Source organism: Nanorana parkeri, unplaced genomic scaffold (assembly GCF_000935625.1).
Source record: "Nanorana parkeri isolate BGI_ZX_2015 unplaced genomic scaffold, ASM93562v1 scaffold1019, whole genome shotgun sequence".
In the NCBI taxonomy this organism is placed as follows: Eukaryota; Metazoa; Chordata; class Amphibia; order Anura; family Dicroglossidae; genus Nanorana; species Nanorana parkeri.
The window spans coordinates 251,149-269,716 of record NW_017307287.1 but is presented as its reverse complement, the minus strand read 5'-3'; the positions used below and the strand labels follow the sequence as shown (position 1 = coordinate 269,716).

The 18,568-nt window shown below is 39.1% G+C and overlaps 1 protein-coding gene across 1 annotated transcript in view; it reads left to right on the top strand.

Annotated features, from left to right (window-relative positions):
• Positions 1–18,568, top strand: part of CSMD3 (CUB and Sushi multiple domains 3) — a 576,345-nt gene that overhangs the window by 323,935 nt on the left and 233,842 nt on the right. Inside the window, exons 29-30 of the mRNA XM_018567203.1 lie at positions 13,531–13,644; positions 16,837–16,932. Of these exons, the coding sequence (XP_018422705.1) occupies positions 13,531–13,644; positions 16,837–16,932 (210 nt within the window). The remainder of the gene's footprint in view (positions 1–13,530; positions 13,645–16,836; positions 16,933–18,568) is intronic.

Here is an 18,568-nt window from a genome sequence, read left to right as displayed (position 1 = left end):
TCTGGAGGATAAAACCAGGCAGCCTGCCAACCCACACTGCCACCGCGGGGTCCATATTTTTTTCTTCAACATTGATGGTTCTTCACCAATCCTGCTGCTCAAAATAAATAATAAATAAATGTGCATCATGTGTTTCCTTGCCTAGGTCACTAGTATATCATAATGATGAAGCATAGAAGTAAAAACAATTGCCTTGTGTGTCATGCAAATATGCATTTTTTTGCAAAACTGTTAAGGAACAACTCCAGCTAAAACTTTTAGTAATATTTGCAGTGGGGCTAGACTTGCATTGCAAGGGTTAAGTTCCCATTTTGGCCTAGGGTAAAAAATACCAAAGTATACTAACCTGCACCACCAATCCAGCTGGCTGTCACAGTGCTCCCTCCTTCCTGTCTCCTCCTTAGTGATGCAGCTATGGTATGTGTGTCAGTGTCCTCACATTCTATACAGTGTATTGGATGTGGTGACTCCTGGATCCTTAGACTGCTGTAACGGAAAGGGAAAGAGCCTCCAGGGACCAGTCTAAGAGCTCAGAGGATTGGGTGAGTATAACTTTTTATCTTGCCCTAGGCAAAAATGAGCAGTTAACCTTTGCAATGCAGGAGTAGCCCCATTGCAAGGGTTAATAAAAGTTTTAACTGGAGTTCTGCTGTAAAGATTGTGGATTTTACTTTCTATTACTGTGCTTTTTTAAGAATATCTATTGCTGTGACTTGCATATGATACAGCTCACCAGCGGGTTTTTTCTGTTAAGTTTAAGATGGAACATATAGAGAGATATTCACAAAAGGGTGAAACGTTTGGAGAAGGCAGGAGGAGGGAACAATCTAGGACAACATAGCTGAACTGGAAAGTGAGCTGAATTGGAGAATGTTTCCAAATCAGCTATTTTGGCCTAGATTGTTCACTTCTCCTGCCTTCTCCAAACGTTTCACCCTTTTGTGAATAACCCTGTTATTATTTGATCAATAGGCTATTTGTGAATGGCAAGGTAACCTAGGTTTCTGGGTACATGCATTGTTGCATCTCTTGCATAAGATCACCTAACAATATGGAAGATGCTTGATAAGTAGAAGATATCCAATCTGAGATATCCATTCTCTGTTTTTGTTTTTTGTAAGCAATCTCTTGTTTCCCCCACTTAAGGGTGCACTCTAAGTATATATAAAAAAGAATTAATAAAGTTATGTATTTATTATTTCCTCATTTTTTTTAACTGCAAGCGGTGCAAGTACCTGAATTTGATTTGGTCTGAACCTTTGAACAGTAGAGCTCAGAGTGGGAGGAAAAAGCAGCACAAGGAGCTATTCAGTCCATGTGTAAACAACAATGATGCTGATAGGTGAAGGAAACAGACTGACAGAAAAATTAGCTCATCATTGTGCTGCTTGGCCTTCACTGCCCACTCATAGGCTAGGTGGTTCCATGACAGCCTGGGCTTAGAGGAAGTGGGTTGAATCATGCTGGCTGACATTCAACCCAAAAGACTGAGAACATCAAGTGGTGGAGAATATTGTACTGCAGAGCGTGACTCCGGATTATAGGTAAGAATTGAAGCAAAAGATGATTTTTTATATTTTTTTTAATGGAATTTTTTTAAAACTTTTTTTATTTTTGACAGGAGTTCTGCTATAAACAACTGAGATAAAAGAGAATTATGGGGTAAGTGTTTTTCCCCAAAGTTCTCTTTAGGGTCACAGGAGGGCATATACTAACCTCCTCCCATTACACAATGCTCAGTATATCGCGGGCTAGCTCGCGATATACTGAGAGCGCTGCAGCCGGGACAGATCCCGACAATACTGTCTGGACCCACCCAGCTGCGTGAGTGATAGCGGGCTCTGCCTATCTAGAGACAGAACCAGCTGTGGTCGCCCCCTCCTCCATCCGTTCCTCCACTCAGTGCTGGAGGATCAGAGAGGGGAGGGGGGAATCCCTGCGGGGAGCGCTGACTGACAGTCATCACTCACTGCAGGGAGACGATTGAAAAGTGAGCGAGCAATGGTATGTGTTCACTCGCTTCCCGATCTATAGAGCCGACATGTGACAGCTTCTTTGTCACAGGTTGGCTGTAACTATGAGGATGAGTGGAAATCACTCAACTCATAGTTCTCCTTTAAACCCAAATGCGCTTATCAAAACACACAAACTGTTGATTTCTGCTGTAATTACATTTAAACCATTGCTTAAATGGATGATTATTCTCCATCTCTATATTGCATTGAGGCGTTCAATAAAAAAAAACACTTCAAAATACACATAAAGTACATTATGAATGTTGCACACTATCTTGATTCTTTTGTTTTATAATGCAAATTAATAGTCCAAAGATACAGCATAGCCTACACCATTCCATTTACTTTAAATGTGACTTTTCTTTTTCTGGTTGTCACGGTAAATTTACATTATTTGTTATCGCTCCCTTTCCTTGACTATTGATTTACCAGTAGTGATATACTTATTTTCTGATTTCAGCTCAGTTTGTTGCAGAACTAATTGAGCTATTAAGCACTACACTGGATAAGCTGTAAAATCCTATACAGCTTTATTATATTATTTATTGCAGCTATAAAAGAGCCCAAGTGGATACTTTATGTTGACTTACTACATGCTGTAGAGTGACTTCCCTTTCTAAAGAGAGATATTTTTTTCCAAATGGCTAATGGCAACTTTTTGTTTAAGTGAAACTATAATCTTTTCACCCAATGAATGAGACCAGCTTGATGTAGATGAGTTAATCAATAGATGTTAGTGTTTTATAAAATGTGTTCCTCCGTGTACTTTGCTATTATGTGTGTAGATAGGGGCAGATGTTCTATACAGGCAGGTTCAGTGTCCTGCTTAGTTGTACTGCACAATGACTGTTCTTCGCGTTCCTTCTCTTTAAAGTGTATTTCCACTTTTGCAGTCAAATTTTGAGAAAACCCATCTATATGTGTTCCCATTCACACCGCATACTGAAAAAAAACCTTTAACAAAAAGTTTTACCTTATTAGATGTTTTGTTACAGCAGGCAAGATGGCTGAATCCAGGTTTTTCTCAGCCCCTTCACAGTGATCTGTCCTAATGGAAAGACTAAAGATGGAAATTTGAAGATTGTGTTTATCTGATAAGCTTCATTAGCATACAATGGACAAGCCACCTTAGACCCCTCACTACTAATATTTCAAAGAAAAATAAGCAAGAAGAAATGTTAATTCCCAAAACCCTAACCCAAGTAAAAGCAATTGAAACTGCAGGATGCATTTTTTTTTCTTTTTAGCTTATGCTATGTGAATGGGATCATGTAACAAAAATAAAATAAAATATTGTGTAGTGGAAATACACTTTAAGTGCAAGTCTATAGTGTCGATATACGGAAAGTATTGCACATGATCACTTTGCAAAGTAAGTGTTCACTGTCTCACTCGCTTAGTTAATGGGATAAATCTGTGTTTACTTCAATCATCCAATCAGGTTCTAGCAAAGATTCTGTTTTTTAAAAATTCTAAACCCAAAAACAAAAATGTAATATATATCAGCTGACCAGTCCTTAGATATGGTAGCTGATTTAGTTCTCTTTTTTGCAAACATCCTTTCATTTATTTTCACCTGGTGATTCTGCCAGTAACACAATTCCTGTCCTAACATGACAAAACTAATTTGACCTCCTGTATTAGGACAACATAACCATGATAGGAATATGAAACCCACCCTCTCATATTGCTCACAAGAGGGGTGTGGTTCTGTATTCCTCAGAGTGCATACAATTATTGGTGCATAGTAGGAGTGAGAGCATTGTTTCACACCCCAATCAATAAATAGTATACATATCTGTGATCAAATGATCATTTTACCAAACCCAAGTATGCAGGCGCTTGGGAGACGGGGGCTTTTAAGAAAATGTTGGGTTTGGTAAAATGATCATTTGATCACGGATATGTATACTGTATTCCTCAGAGAACAATGTAATTGATTACAGTCATTACAATAAGGCTCCTTTCACACATAGCATTTGCGGAAAACCTTGTGGCACGAAAACATGCACATTTTAACTGAAGCATGGAGTTCGCATTTTTGCATCAGAGCCTTAGAGAGCACAGAAGGTTATCAACTCACAAGCTCACATTTGCGACCAGATTAAAAGACCTTTCTTTTATAGAAGAGATATAGCAAGATGTTCTCAGTGGTATATTTATAGGACAAAAAGAGCTCATTGCACATGACTGTAAATACAAAGAAACCCATTTCACCTTTTTTTACTAAGCTAAGAGCTAATACAAAGTAAACATTGCAAAGTGAATCATTTATATTTGTAAACTCTAAATGGATGGCATTTCAGTTTGCTAAACCGCAGTGTATCATAAACAATTGGCATTTTTTCCTTTTAGAAATTCACTGTTTTATATATTTTTTATTTTTTTTAATATCTTAACACTACTGATCTTCTGTTGCCCCTCTGTAGTCACTTGTCTACATGCATGTTCTCCTGGGATGGCTAAATGTCATTGCTTAGGCTTGCTGATGGTTACATTGGGGGTACATGCCTGAGCAATAAGCATTGGTGGCGTATAGCCTCCACTGGAAGTGCATTGGCAAGGTGACACTGCAGGAGAGCAATTGGGAGAAAGGGAGTTTTGCTACCCTATAACAGGAAGTGCCTGAATAAGTACCTTAATGACAGGATCACCAGCTATAATTTTAAGAGCAATATTAATAATCATTATGTTAATCATTGATAATGCACTGCCTAAAATGTATATACTGAGCATGCTTATGATAAGTTTAAAAACACTTTGAAAAAAAAATCAGATTTGAACAATGGCTGCTGTTGATTTAGGGCCCGTTCACACCAAAATCAGAAAGTAAACATAGGGTCCATTGACTTGTAATTTCAACCTTTGTTGACTTCTGTTCTGTTGCAATATTCTAATTTTTCTTCTCTTTTTTGCCAATAATTATTCTAACATGTCCTTAGTGGACAAACATAAATGTATTTTTATATTTTTTTATTCCGTTGCATTGCCTACACATCCATTTTTGTTCAGGTATGTTACATTGCACTGAAAAAAGTAGAACAGGCTCTACTTTTGTTTATTGCACTGCAACAGAACACAATTACACGATTACAGTGGCGTGAACTGGTCTTATTCACCCCAATACATTTTTTTAGTGGCCTTGCGTTAACGTCCGTTGAAAAATGGATGGCAGCACAACAGATGTGTGATATGAACTGAAAGATCGAAAATAAAAAATAACCTGGGTTTTCATCTACCCTGAACTAAATCATATAGCTATATAAAAGTCTCAAAAAAGGCATGCCTTATAAGAATGAACATACTGCCCTTTCCTTCTGGGTGAAAGGTTTTACATCTACCCTAAAACAAACCTTGTAGCTATATAAAATTGTCTCAGAAAAGGCATAACTTAAAAAAAGAGAAGAGTGTGTGTATATATTAACCATTCCACCTGCCCACACTGCTGAACTTTCCCTTTGATTCAGAGAAACGGTCCCCCAAGTCTGCAGGGAAACCAACACTACCTGAAGTGACAGTTTCCTGGGTCACCCTAAGCTTTCACTGGTTTCTCTCTCTGAACTCCAGCCATTGAAGGATACAGCAGTGATATAGTACTCAGTAGGATCAACGAGCTTTAACATGTGATAGGGCACAGCTCTAACTATTTAATTTCTTAAATGTTAGAAATCACATCTTGTTTCTACACCGCAGAACAATTTTCATAAACATTAGGAAAATGCATTCTTTAGGAGCACTTAGCAGCATTAGTTTTAGAATAAAAAATTGTATTGAAAAACAAAATAAAATGTACCAGTGTCTTGATTTTTTTTATTGAGCATGAACAAAGCATTATGAAGGTTTTAATGTAACAAAGAAAGACAACATTTTTAGCTACTCATCCGCCATTTTCAAATGGTGCTGCGATAGCACCTATTTGTCTCAGCACCATATTAAAGTTTCAGCCAGTTTTAGCAGCTCCTAAGGGCCTCTGCCAGCACTAGAGTTGGAAATGGCAGTTGTCTGCAATAGCTAAGGTCCAGTGCTAAGCCCAGGAATTTAGCAAGGCAGTAAGTATTATTAAAGGAGAACTATGGGGTCAGTGTTTTTCCCCATAGTTCTCCTTAGGGTAACGGGAGGACACAAACTAGCGTCCTCCCGTTACCCTAAGCTCAGTATACCGCGAGCTACAGCTCGCGGTATACTGAGACGCCGCACCTGGAGCGGATCCCGACTTAGATGACGGGATCCGCCCAGCTGCGTGAGTGACAGCTGGCTCTGCCTATCTAGAGGCAGAGCCAGCTGTACCCGCCCCCTCCCCCGTCCGTTCCGCCAGTCAGCGCTGGCAGATCGGAGCGGGGAGAGGGGAATCCAGCCCCTCCCCCTGTCACGGCAGAGAGCCGTGACAGGATCGAGAGGTGAGGGAACCCGGTATGTGTTCTCTCACCTCCCGATCTACTGAGCCGACCTGTGACAGTCTCATTGTCACAGGTCGGCGTAGAACTATGAGGTGAGTGGAAATCACTCATGTCATAGTTCTCCTTTAATATTCAGGATTTATGAGCGCCAACAGTTTGCACAATGCTTTACAATATAAGGAAGACATTACAATCACAATACAATTCAAGACGAGATGGTAAGGAGGGCCCTGACCGTGAGGGCTTACAATCTAAAAGGGAGGGGCAAGTGATACATGAGGAGGTAGCTGTGTGGGCATGAATTGTTTGAGAATGTGATGGTATGAGAATGTGATTGTTTGAGAATGTGATGGTGTGATGGATGAGTAGTTAGGTTGAGGTGGGATAGGCTTCCCTGAAGAGATGAGTCTTTAGGGAACGCCTAAAGGCAGTCAAGGTGGGAGATAGACGGATAGGTTGAGGTAAAGAGTAAACACAGTTCAATGCGGAAGGGCTTTATACAGAAAGTTAATAGCATAATACAAACAAAACATCTGCTGGTCAGAGCCAGTAACTAAACTTATGTAATTTCTTGACTAACAGGGTGCCCACTAATAGCCTATCCATAACAAACAGCAGGCTCTTGTACCTTTTAAATGTTCCAGTGCTTCCTTACTTCATCTATACTTTTGCAGGGAAATCAGCTCCCTATATATGTATTACATCAGTGTATTTAGGTGCCTGGAGTTCAGCTTTAACCACTTGCCGCCTGTGTATTTATATACAAGACTTGAGAGTGGGTTGCCGTAAGTAACAGCTTTTTTTCCTGCTCTCGCGTGCCCCCTAGCATGTGCATGAGGAGGACACTATAAACATTTCACAGCCAGAGATGGCTGTTACACACAAGCGTTTAGGTGGCTAAAGAGATGTTCAATCGCTTGTATGGTGTGTGGGAGTGTGTACATCCCCCACACCCTTGCCACTGCTGCCGGCTATCCCGGGCTCCGGGCCTGGGACCAGCATGGCGGGTCTGTGTACATTAATCATAGGCAGATCAGCAAACTTCCAGTGGCTGATCTCTCCTCTGATCACTGGAATCTTTCAGTGTTTCATTTCTCTGGCTGCTGAGAAAAATCAACTTCTTTGGAGGTCCATAGGTGACATTAGTGGTCTAATAGACCCCTGATATTTCCATAAAGAAGACCCGTCACTGTATCTGTGCTATAAGGGCTTGTTAGGTCTCTATTACTTTTACCAAACCACAGGCTTAGAACAAGTATGAAATAGCAAGTTAGCATTGCCAGAAAGGGGTCATTAATTGCAGCCTATCTATTTCTCCCAGCATATGTTTGGTATATTTAAATTTCTCTTTGTATTTTTCTAAGATTACTATTAGAAAATGAATGATTCATTTTATTTTTGTGTATAGTAAGCTGGTTTGCATTGATTTACTTTATTGCCTTTATGAAGTGTGTTAGTCCTTACAATATTACAACAGGGAGGTCTGTTTTTTTCTGGGCTGGTGCAAAATATAATTACTAATAAGGCTTGGTCCACAAAACCTTATAAATATTAAAGCAAGGCCAAGAAGAAACTAGTCAGTTGAACTTTAGAGGTTCCTCATAAATGATAGCGATAATATAAAGCTATGTGCGGCATGTACAGTTACCCCAAAGCTAGACACAAATAAGCAAAAAAAATTTTACGCTCATATTCTATTTAAATTGCATTTATACAGGTGTTATCCAACCTCTGGGCCTATGTGGAAGAAAATTATACAGAAGCCAGAGATCCAAATGAAATCTGTTTCTATTATTTTATTGAAGACAGATGTCTCTCTTTCATACTTCTGCAAATATATTTTTATCTGAAATTTTCTCCTCTCTTACAGAAGTCTGAATTGATAAGTGTTGAGAGGCTCAGTTATTGCTTCTCTTCATTCATTGGGTTAGTCTATTATACTACTTTTTAATCTATCACTAACTCCCACTTGGTGGCAAAGTCATTAGTAAATGCAAATAGACTTCTCCTTGCTGGAAAGATGGCAACATTTCATAATCATTTCCAGGTAAACCTTGCAGCTGTGCATGCAATCCTTAGTTCATCACAGCTAGTATTATCTTGAAAGGCAACCGAGCAATATTGGTCTTATTTACTAAAGGAGTTGATAGTCTTCACACTATAAATTTAGTGAATAGTCATTTTAATGATCTGCTCATGAGAAAAGTAAACATGGCATTTTCCATCAATTGTTTAGTAACACTCTAAATTTATATTAGTGTCATATTTATTATGTATTTATTACAGGTATTTACTGTATATAGTGCTGACAATTTATTTTGCCAACAATATGTATCAAATATTCTTGGAGCTTTAAATCCTCTCCTTTCTAGAGCCACCTGCATCACTTTTCCTTTAGTGGTGCTAGTGTGTATATATATATATAGATTATATGATATAAATCAGCCTTTCTCAACCAGGGTGCCTTCTGGCTTCCTCAGGGGTACCTCAAAATTTTGTGTTAGTCAGACTGTGATGTGAAAGGGGTAATGAAGACTGAGGTAAAGGGGCTACTGATGTAAAGGGAGGAAATCTTATGTAAAAGGGGGGACTCTGATATGAAACAGTGGCATCTGATGCAAAATATGGGCTCCTGATGTGAAGGGGGGGCTACTGATGCAAAGAGGGAACTCTGATGTGAAGAAGGGGGGGAATCTTGATTTTAAGGGGACACTTTGACGTGAAAGGTGAAACCCACTTTTGTGTGTTTTTGCATGTGGTCCCCCTTAAAATCTATGACATTCTAGATCGAGGTGCCTCAAAATTTTGCATTTAAAGTGTGCCATAATGGAAAAGAAGGTTGCTAAACAGTGATGTAACTTATTACTGTTTTTTATGAGGATTTAACACTAAGGTGTCTATTCACTAAGCTGCCGTAGGCAGCCAAGTGAACAACCGACCTGAAGCGAAGTGAGCCGAACGCTGTTCGGCTATTCACTTCAGGCTGGTACAAAATCAGCCATACATCGGGTGGCTTCACGTGGCATGTTCAGCCAACCCGAAGTGCAGAAGGAGTTCGACTCAGCCTATCCAACATCTGGATCGGCTAAGCCGAACCTCCGGCAGGCTACTCGCTGCTGTTCGGTCTATTCTTATTCTATTCTACTCTAATAGATGCAGCAGTGAGTAAATAGCTGTTCCCTCTGTGGGACCGAGCAGAACAGAAAAATAGTTAAAAAAGTACAGAAAAATAAATAGAAAACCGTTGTGCAGAGCTAGCAGTGACAGCTAGCTGCGTCCAACTGTTTTCTATTGGCCGGACGGTTCTGCTGCCTTCAAAAAACAAAAATAAAATGTTTGCCATAGGAATGCATTGCTAGATTCCTATTGGCTATTTCAATTTGCAATAGCCAATAGCAAACTAGCTATTGCACCCACCCTCTGCTGCTGTCAATCACTATGTCGGAATATAAAAAATAAGCAGGGAAAGTTTTACTCTGCTTGATAGAGCAGAGTAAACCTTTCTTGGAAAAAGTGTTTCTCCCCTGGGCGGCCAGCAGCGGGAGACTCCCGGAGCGCCTGGGAGAGTTTGCTGTCTGGAGATCAGTGTCCCTGGTTAGCTGGTAACCAGGGATGCTGATCTCTCTGCAAGTGGCCGGAGGCAGCCATGATATGATGGCTGGCTCCGCCCAGCTGTCAGAAGCAGGCTTTCGGCCAGCCAATGGCATATGCCTTCGGCTCGACTGAGCCGCTCGGCCAACTTCGGGAGCTGTACGGGCTATAGGGAATAGCCCGTACAGCAGCCCTTCGGTTCTACTAAAATGAAAGGGTCCTGGGGTCGAAGCTAGTCGAAGGATCAGCTGGAGCTACGGCTAGATGCTTCGGCTGCTTCGTGAATAGACCCCTAAAATTCCTGCCTTTTTCTTTTCTATTTGAGCGCCAATAATTTTTTTTCTTGCAAGAATTTCAGCAAAAACTGTTTGTTTGCTTTTTCTGCTGAGAACATTTTGTTATTTGGACTTTAATACTTTAAGAGACAACCACCAGATTAGAGGTATACAGCTTATCCAAAAGCACAATATACATAAAAATGACATGCATTTACTGTACAGTGTCTTTTTCTCATTGTAAGTAAATGAATGTTATCTATGTACTTTTGCATCTGATAAAGTGTTGCTACCTCAAAATCTACAGAATCCTACTACAACATATTTTGGGTTAAAACCAGAACATGCAAGCTCCATACAGATGGTGTCCCTTGTGAGATTAAGATTCAAAACCCAGAGATGTAAGGCAAGAATGCTATTCACTTATCCAAAATTGCATTTTTCTATAAGTCCCAGACCAGTAAAAAAAAAAAATAATCTTCAAAAAAAGGTTAAATCACTTAAAAATATAAATTATCTACTTTTGTTATAATTTTTAGTCACAATTTTTTGTATTACTTTTTTATGTTACTACATATATCATACTAATTCCCATAGTAGACTGCTAATGTAAAACAGTATACAAATAAACAGAAGAGAGAATAAAAAGTCTGGCAAGCAGAGCCAACCACACAAAGGCAAAATCGGAATTTACTTTTGCATTTTTCCAGGCATTGGGACTCAGGTGACCCTTTGCCCTTTATTTTATGCAAACTTATGCAAAATAGGAAAGCCACCCATGTGTTTCATTTTCTTGGCAGAAAGTCTGTCCAGTTTTAATGTAGATCTATAAAAAGTTAACTCTCCAAAATATGGGTGTATTTTGTTTTGTATTCATTAACAATGGAATAGGAGGTTAAACATGGTGCATCCCTTTTTAATTTTTGTTAAAATACTTACAGTCGAATAGTGGCCACAATCATCCTCTAAAATTCTGATTATCGGAAAGCGTACAACATTTTCTTATAATATTTAAAGATTATAATTTTTTTCCATAAATCTTTGATTTACCACAGTAGAATGTAAATACATCTGTATTGATACATAAGTCTTTTTATTTGAAAAAATCTAAATATATAATTTATGATTGTGCCATATTTGAATACAAAATTCAAAATAAATACATATTTTGTCTAAAGATCAATGATCACTTTTCACTTAAACAGCGACCCATCCTTTTACTGTAATACCTTATTGTAAAAAGTATAATAATGTACAGAACAACCACAAAAGGACACTGTGCTGGGATGTAAAAGCTACATAGTAACTGTTTACGGTTTAAAAAAACACATGATTTTTCTTTCTTTAAAAAAGTGATAGAAAAAGAGTAATTACATGCATTGAAGGCAGTGTGGCAAAGTAAAGTTCAGAATGAATAGGGCTGATTTACTAAAGGAATAAAGCAAGTTCACTCTGCAAAGTGAATTTTTACTAAGCTTAGTGAAGCTAAGTGAAAACTCGCTTCTCAAAAAATACCCCATCCCTTTCACGAAGAATTTTAAAAAAAACAGGATTTCTGCTTTCACAAGGTATATGTAATTCACTATATTCACGAGATACGTGGAAACCATGTTGCAAAGTGAACAGGCTTTACTCCTTTAGTAAATAAACTTGTTGCTTAAAGCTTCACTAGTTGGCTTGAAAAAAGTACTGTTTAAAATGTAAGCTTTTTATTTCTGACTGTGTTAACTAAAAAAAGAAATACATTAAAAACTATTATGTGTGTGTGTGTGTGTGTGTGTGTGTGTGTATGTGTATGCATATATGTATGTATGTATGTTGTGAGATTTAGCTGAAAATGGTAGCGCATTAAGGACTCTTCCACTATGTCTTCTTTTTAAGGGCTCCTGTTCCCACTTTTATTGAATCCAACTCAAAAGTCCACACAGGTTTTCCCTCGCAGGGGTTTTCAAACATAACATACGGCTTTTCTTCAGCAAAAATAACATTTTCAAAGTCTTACCGACTTTAGGTTGTCTGTTTACAATACAGGCTGTATCCAAACCACCAGAAAACTAGCTGGCTCATTTCATTTATCCTGGTCATTTTATTTATATTTTGTATTATTTTGTGAGATATGCAGTATATAATCACATTATGTTGTATTTATTTTGAGGAGCAAAAGCCTAGTCTATCACTTTGAGCTGCAGTGGTTCTTGTTTCTCTTACTGATGTCCAGTTTAGTATCTTAGGTTTACTGCTATGCAGAAACTATAAGAATGTTGTACTTTCTTCCAGTAGTCATCCTGCTTTTTACCTGGATTGCTCAAAATCCCTTCTTCAGTTACCAGAATTCACTTTATGTATGTGAAAGCAGGACAAGATGGATTCTGATGAATTGGTATTGCATGTGTACGCCTTGCACTTTTCATTAGGAAGAGCCCTATGATTTGTTTTTGTAAGATTTATTTAAAAATATTTTGGCATCAACTTAAAATTGTCAGCAAATCATAAAAAATGACCCATGGAATCTTTGCTTTTTTGTTACTTTGGTATAAATAAATAATAAGCAAAAGTTTACTGTTATCTGGCTTTTGTTAATAATTAGAATTTCTTCTTATATTGAGTAAAGATTAGTGAAAATGGATCTATTCATGCAGTATCTATATGTGTAAGACTGGATGAACTGTATAATAATCACAATCAGAGAAGAGAAACTGGGACAAAATGTATAAACATTTTTAAATATCTAAGGATAGGGGAAAATTTGTGTCTGGGTTCATATGATTAAGAAATGCTTCATGATCAGAAATCAATGCTTTAAAGAGACCTATCCAGTAAAAATGACACATGGGGCAAATGTCTGAAATATAGAACAGAAATTTTAGTAATACCAATGCAGTGTGTTGCAGAGCCCCTTCAGTTTTAAATTTAACAAATAATTGATCACAATCACAAATCATAAGACTTAAATGAGCCACTAAGGAGCCACTAATTTTTACTATTTGACATGTCTTGCCCAATAAACTGCAATCAGCAAACCTGCATCAATGTTGCTTTACTCTTTATGTTTGCTGTAAAAAAACATATTATTATTATTATTACTGTCATTATCGATAATGCAATCAATTATAGGCATTTATTTGCCTTTTTTTTTACAAACTGTCACTTTTTTTTACAATTTAAAAATCTTAATGATCATGAACTTGGAACATGATTTTTTTTCTCTTTTCTCTCCCTTTTCTTTCTCTGCTACTGGTTATTGCTCTTTAGTGGTTTTTGGCCAGTTTGTGTTTTTCCAGACGTCTCTCCAAGATGTTGTTGAGGTATATGATGGAGCAACCCAACAGTCGCCTCTCTTATCCTCTCTCTCAGGATCACATTCAGGTACCTTTTTATCAGAGATGCCAATGGGTCATTTAACACATGTTTTATATTTTTTTGCCTCTTTCAAGATGATTCATGATTAAAGGGACTGTCCAACAGAATAACTTTTTTTAAAGCTGTCCTCTCTTAGGCAAGCAGAATGGTGAAGGTGTCTATAATAAGTTCACCAATAAGTAATTTACATTTGAGGAGACTGAAGTTACAATTTGTAAGGCTGCAGCAGTTGTAGGCATCAAATAATAAGCAATATGCTAGTTGAATTAATATCAGTAGAAGTCAAGTTGATAACAGTGGTAGTAAAAGTAAAGGGGTCTATTCACTAAGCTGCCGAAGGATCTAGCCGTAGCTTCAGGTGATCCTTCGGCTAGTTTCGGCCCCAGGACCCCTTCGGTTCAGAAGAACCGAAGGGCTGTTGTACGGGCTATTCACTATAGCCCCTACAGTTCCCGAAGTCGGCTGAGCGGCTCAGTCGATCCGAAGGCATATGTTTCGGCTCGACTGAGCCAAGGTGAAAGCCGAAGCTGGCCAAGCGGCCGGCCATTGGCTGGCCAACAGCCTGCTACTGACTGCTGGGCAGAGCCAGCCGTCATCTCACGGCTGGCTCCAGCCACTTGCACAGACAGATCAGCGTCCCTGGTTACCACGTAACCAGGGATGCTAATCTCCAGATAGCCCAACTCTCCCGGACTCTCCGGGAGTCTCCCGCTATTAGATAGCGGCTCCCGGCTGCCCGAGGGAAGCACTTTCTCCGGGAAAGTTTTACTTGGCTCGATTGAGCAGAGTAAACATTTTCCTGCTCTGTTGTTTGTTTTTTTTATCTGACATCGGAGCCGTTGGCTGCCGTCAGAATAAAAAAAAAAAAAACACCATAGGAATGCATGGCTAGATTCCCATTGGCTATTGCAATTTGCAATAGCCAACAGCAAACTATCTATCGCACCCGCCCACTGCTGCTGTCAGAGGGCGGGTGCAATAGCTAGTATGCTATTGGCGATTGCAAAGTGAAATAGCCAATAGGAATCTAGCTATGCATTCCTATGGGTTTTTATTTTATTTTATTCTGATGGCAGCAGAACCGCCTGGCCAATATAAAACAGTTGCGTGGAGCTAGCTGTCACTGCTAGCTCTGCCCAAATGTTTTCTATTTAAATTTTTTCTACTTTTTTAACTGTTTTTCTTTTCTGCTAGGTACCACAGAGGTACCGAGCAAAATAGCCGAGCCGAATGCCGCTTCGGCTCACTTCACTTCGGGTCGGTTGTTCACTCGGCTGCCTACGGCAGCTTAGTGAATAGACCCCAAAGTCTTAGTGCCATTTTAATGAGGGACAACTGTTATGCTGACCATACACAACACATTATTTAAATATCTTTATTGATATTAGGCAACCACAGGGCTGAAATGTTCCCAGACATGGTTCCTCTTGCTGAAAGAACAACCACGCTGAAATCAAAATGCGATACGTGAACGGAGCCAAGGGAGGTGATTTACTAACCTAAACACACGCACGCACTAGGTGCGTGTGATTTTTACACAGCAAAACGTATTTATCAACCAAAAAGTCTCTAAAAGCATATTTCCACTAATACCATATATGGAAAAATCATGCACATGATGCATATATAATGCTGCTTCACAGTTTAGACAAAAATGGTTAGCTCATGCATTTACATTCCTGCATTCATCAACGCAAGCAACACAATGTAGAGCCAATTTACACAACATCACCTTGCAATTCATGCAGGGCTTTGCACAACACACCTGCTGGGTGTGTACACACTACAAAGGTGTCTAGATTCCACCAATAGATCATGCTGGGAGGGAACACACTACAGAGATGTATACTTGTTCGTGGTGTGTTTATAAGGTTAGTAAATCAACCCCAAGGTCTCCTACTAACAATTGGGAAGTAATCAGTGAGGTTCCTTATTTTGCCCCATGACAGCCACTGTGATGATCACATGCAGGCTGGATGTTTTTATTACAAACAGGCCTCTCTAGCCTGCAAATGGCACTATGCCTCTCACTCTTTGTACTCACACAAAAAAAGTCAAATGTCAAACACAATTACAATATTAAAAAAAGTCATTACAATTAGCCAACTTATAATAAAAAAAATAATATTTAGGTTTTCATTAAAATATTGTACCAAACAAAAGCCACTGTTGTCCTAAACAAAATAGTCATAGTTATAGTCAAGTTAACCGACACTTAGTGACAATGCTAAATATGGTTTGAGAATCTACTCAAAAACTTCCGGTCAAGGGAGGGTTACGAAACAAGCAAGTTAAAGTGTTCATGAGAGTTTAATGTCTTCTACATCACAGTATTTCCAGCAACCAGAAACTGTTTCTATAATTGAAGATTACTTTCTTATGTGTAAAAAGAAAACATCACTTTCACAGATCTCTTCAAACACCTCATTGTATAGCCACCTGAACTGCTACGTATCTTTTTCAAATAGGAAAATACAGCAATATATAGGCTAAGCCTCATGCCTCATTCACACTGCAATTTCTGCAGCAGGAATTCCAAATCTCCCATTTAGATGAAGCCACTGTCACCCATTCAAGTCAATGACCTGATGACTGCGGTCACATCTGTAAGCAGCAGTCCACTTGTAATTGTATTTGATATGATTACATGCAGTTTGCAGCTATCATGCTTTCAGGGACAGTGATCTATTCCAAACCATATATAATTGCATCACATATGATTGCATACAGATTTCTGCTTAGAAGATTTGGGTTTTTATGCAACAGGTATCAAAATTGCACAATGTGAATGTAGTCTTAAGAACATGGATGTGCCTGAAAGAATGGTTATATGATTTGGTAGTAATCTAAGTGCTAAGTCCATAAAATGTGTCATCTTTCAACTATAAACTGGTTCTTCTGGTTCTTGTTTTTAGTCCCTGGAAAACAATATTGTAGTATTTGTTCACAACTATCAGCATTCTGCTCTTCAAAGAGAAGCCAACATATCATAATAAACCAACACACTGTTTATGAAAAGTAGAATCCCTAAGAGTCTGAAATCACAATGTAGAGTGATGATTATTGATAAGCTCTTATACAAAGTGCTTTTTTATATTTTATTTTTATCTGCATAAAACATTTTTATCCACAACACAATCAAAATTCAACAACTGTTGGCTTGTTAATAAATTTTGTTTTATTTATTTTGTTGAGTAGGAGAGTCGCTTCCACTAAGTTCTGGTAACCAGATTAATGTTAGATTTACAACTATTGGACCATTGACATCGAAAGGATTTCACTTTGTCTATCAAGGTAATTACATATACAGCTTTAACAATACATAGAATATGTATTGTATTTGAAGCTTTCTATTTAATATGTATTGGGTATATTTTTCCATAGCTACATAATACATCACTATGGTAATAAAAAAGCTTGAATTTAGGTTTTCAGTTTTATTGCATTAAGTCTTACCTTTTCAGCTTGTCTTTGTTATTATTCCTTAGTTTTTTGGGAAAACATTACCTCGTGTGAAATTATATTTTTGATTATATTAGGCTGAATAGAGAGCTGAACACAATGGGCTTGATTTACTAAAGACAGATAGGTTGTTCACTTTGCAGGGGATTTTCCCTTAACTTGGTGAACGTGTTGACAAAGCCTTTTTTTATTCCTTCTCAAGGGTACATAGAAGTGACTTTTTTTTCCAAGTGCTGCTAATGCACTATTTTCCTCTTCCTCTTTAAGGGCACAAACCAGCTACTTTGCTTTGTAGTGCCTAGGGATGCACCGATACCGATACTAGTATCGTTATCAGTGCCAATATCGAGTATTTGGGCGAGTACTGGTACTCGCCCAAATGCTTTGATACTTACCTCCGATACCCGAACTTCCAGTCAGAGGCAGATCTTTCTCTGACTGGCAGTGCCAATGGAGCATGGAGCCAGCTTCCTTTCCAATCAGGAAGCCGGGTGGATGATTATGATCCGCCTCCCGGGTTCCTTATTGGCTAGGAGGCTTCAAGTGTTGCTAAGCAGCCTAGCTTCCTAACCTGTCCGGAAGACAGGCACAATGTAATGACCCACCTCCCGGCTTAGTTATTGGTCAGGAAGCCAGGCAGCCTAGGAACAAGTGTAGCCGGCATCCTAGCCAATCAGGAAGCCGAGAGGTGGGTCATGATGTGCCACACGGCTTCTTGATTGGCTAGAAAGCTAGCTTCGTGTGTCGCTGAGCACCATGGCTTCCTGACCAATCAGGAAGCCGTACGGCACCTCATGAATCACCAGCCAGCTTTCTGATTGGTCAGGATGACGGGCAGCCTCTGAGGCCAGTGTTCTTTCACTAGAACACCGGCTTAACAGGCAATAAGGAAGTGCCCTTCCACAACACAGGGAAAGGGCAGGCAGCAGCAAAAGGCATGTGTGTGTGTGTGTGTGTGTATAGGGATGAGGGTTGTATGGCCAGGGGCAAGGACAGACAGCAGAGGGGAAAAAAAGTAGAATCCTACAGCCATAGGCTGTCTGCCCTTCCTCGCTTCTTCCTTCAGGTAGGAAACAAATCAGAGAGGCAATTTATTGTTGGACATTATGTGCTGTATGTTGGCAAGGAACATGGTGATGGTGGAAGAGAGCAGAGTAAGCAGAGGGATAACCTTTTCTGTGGTTGCTCTTTCAACACCCAGTCAGCAGACTGGGGGCAGAGGGTGGTAGTCAATAACTGTAATAGAAAAAAGGGTGTCATCCACTACAACACCGTAAAAGGTATGCAAGTGAAAATCACATATGAAGAATGAGTAATCATGTGTGTGTGTGTGTTTGTTTGTATGTGTGTGTGTGTGTGTGTGTGTGTGTGTGTGTGTGTTTTTTTGTGTGTGTGTGTGTGTGTGTGTGTGTGTGTGTGTGTGTGTGTGTGTGTATGTGTGTGTGTGTATACGTGTGTGTGTGTGTGT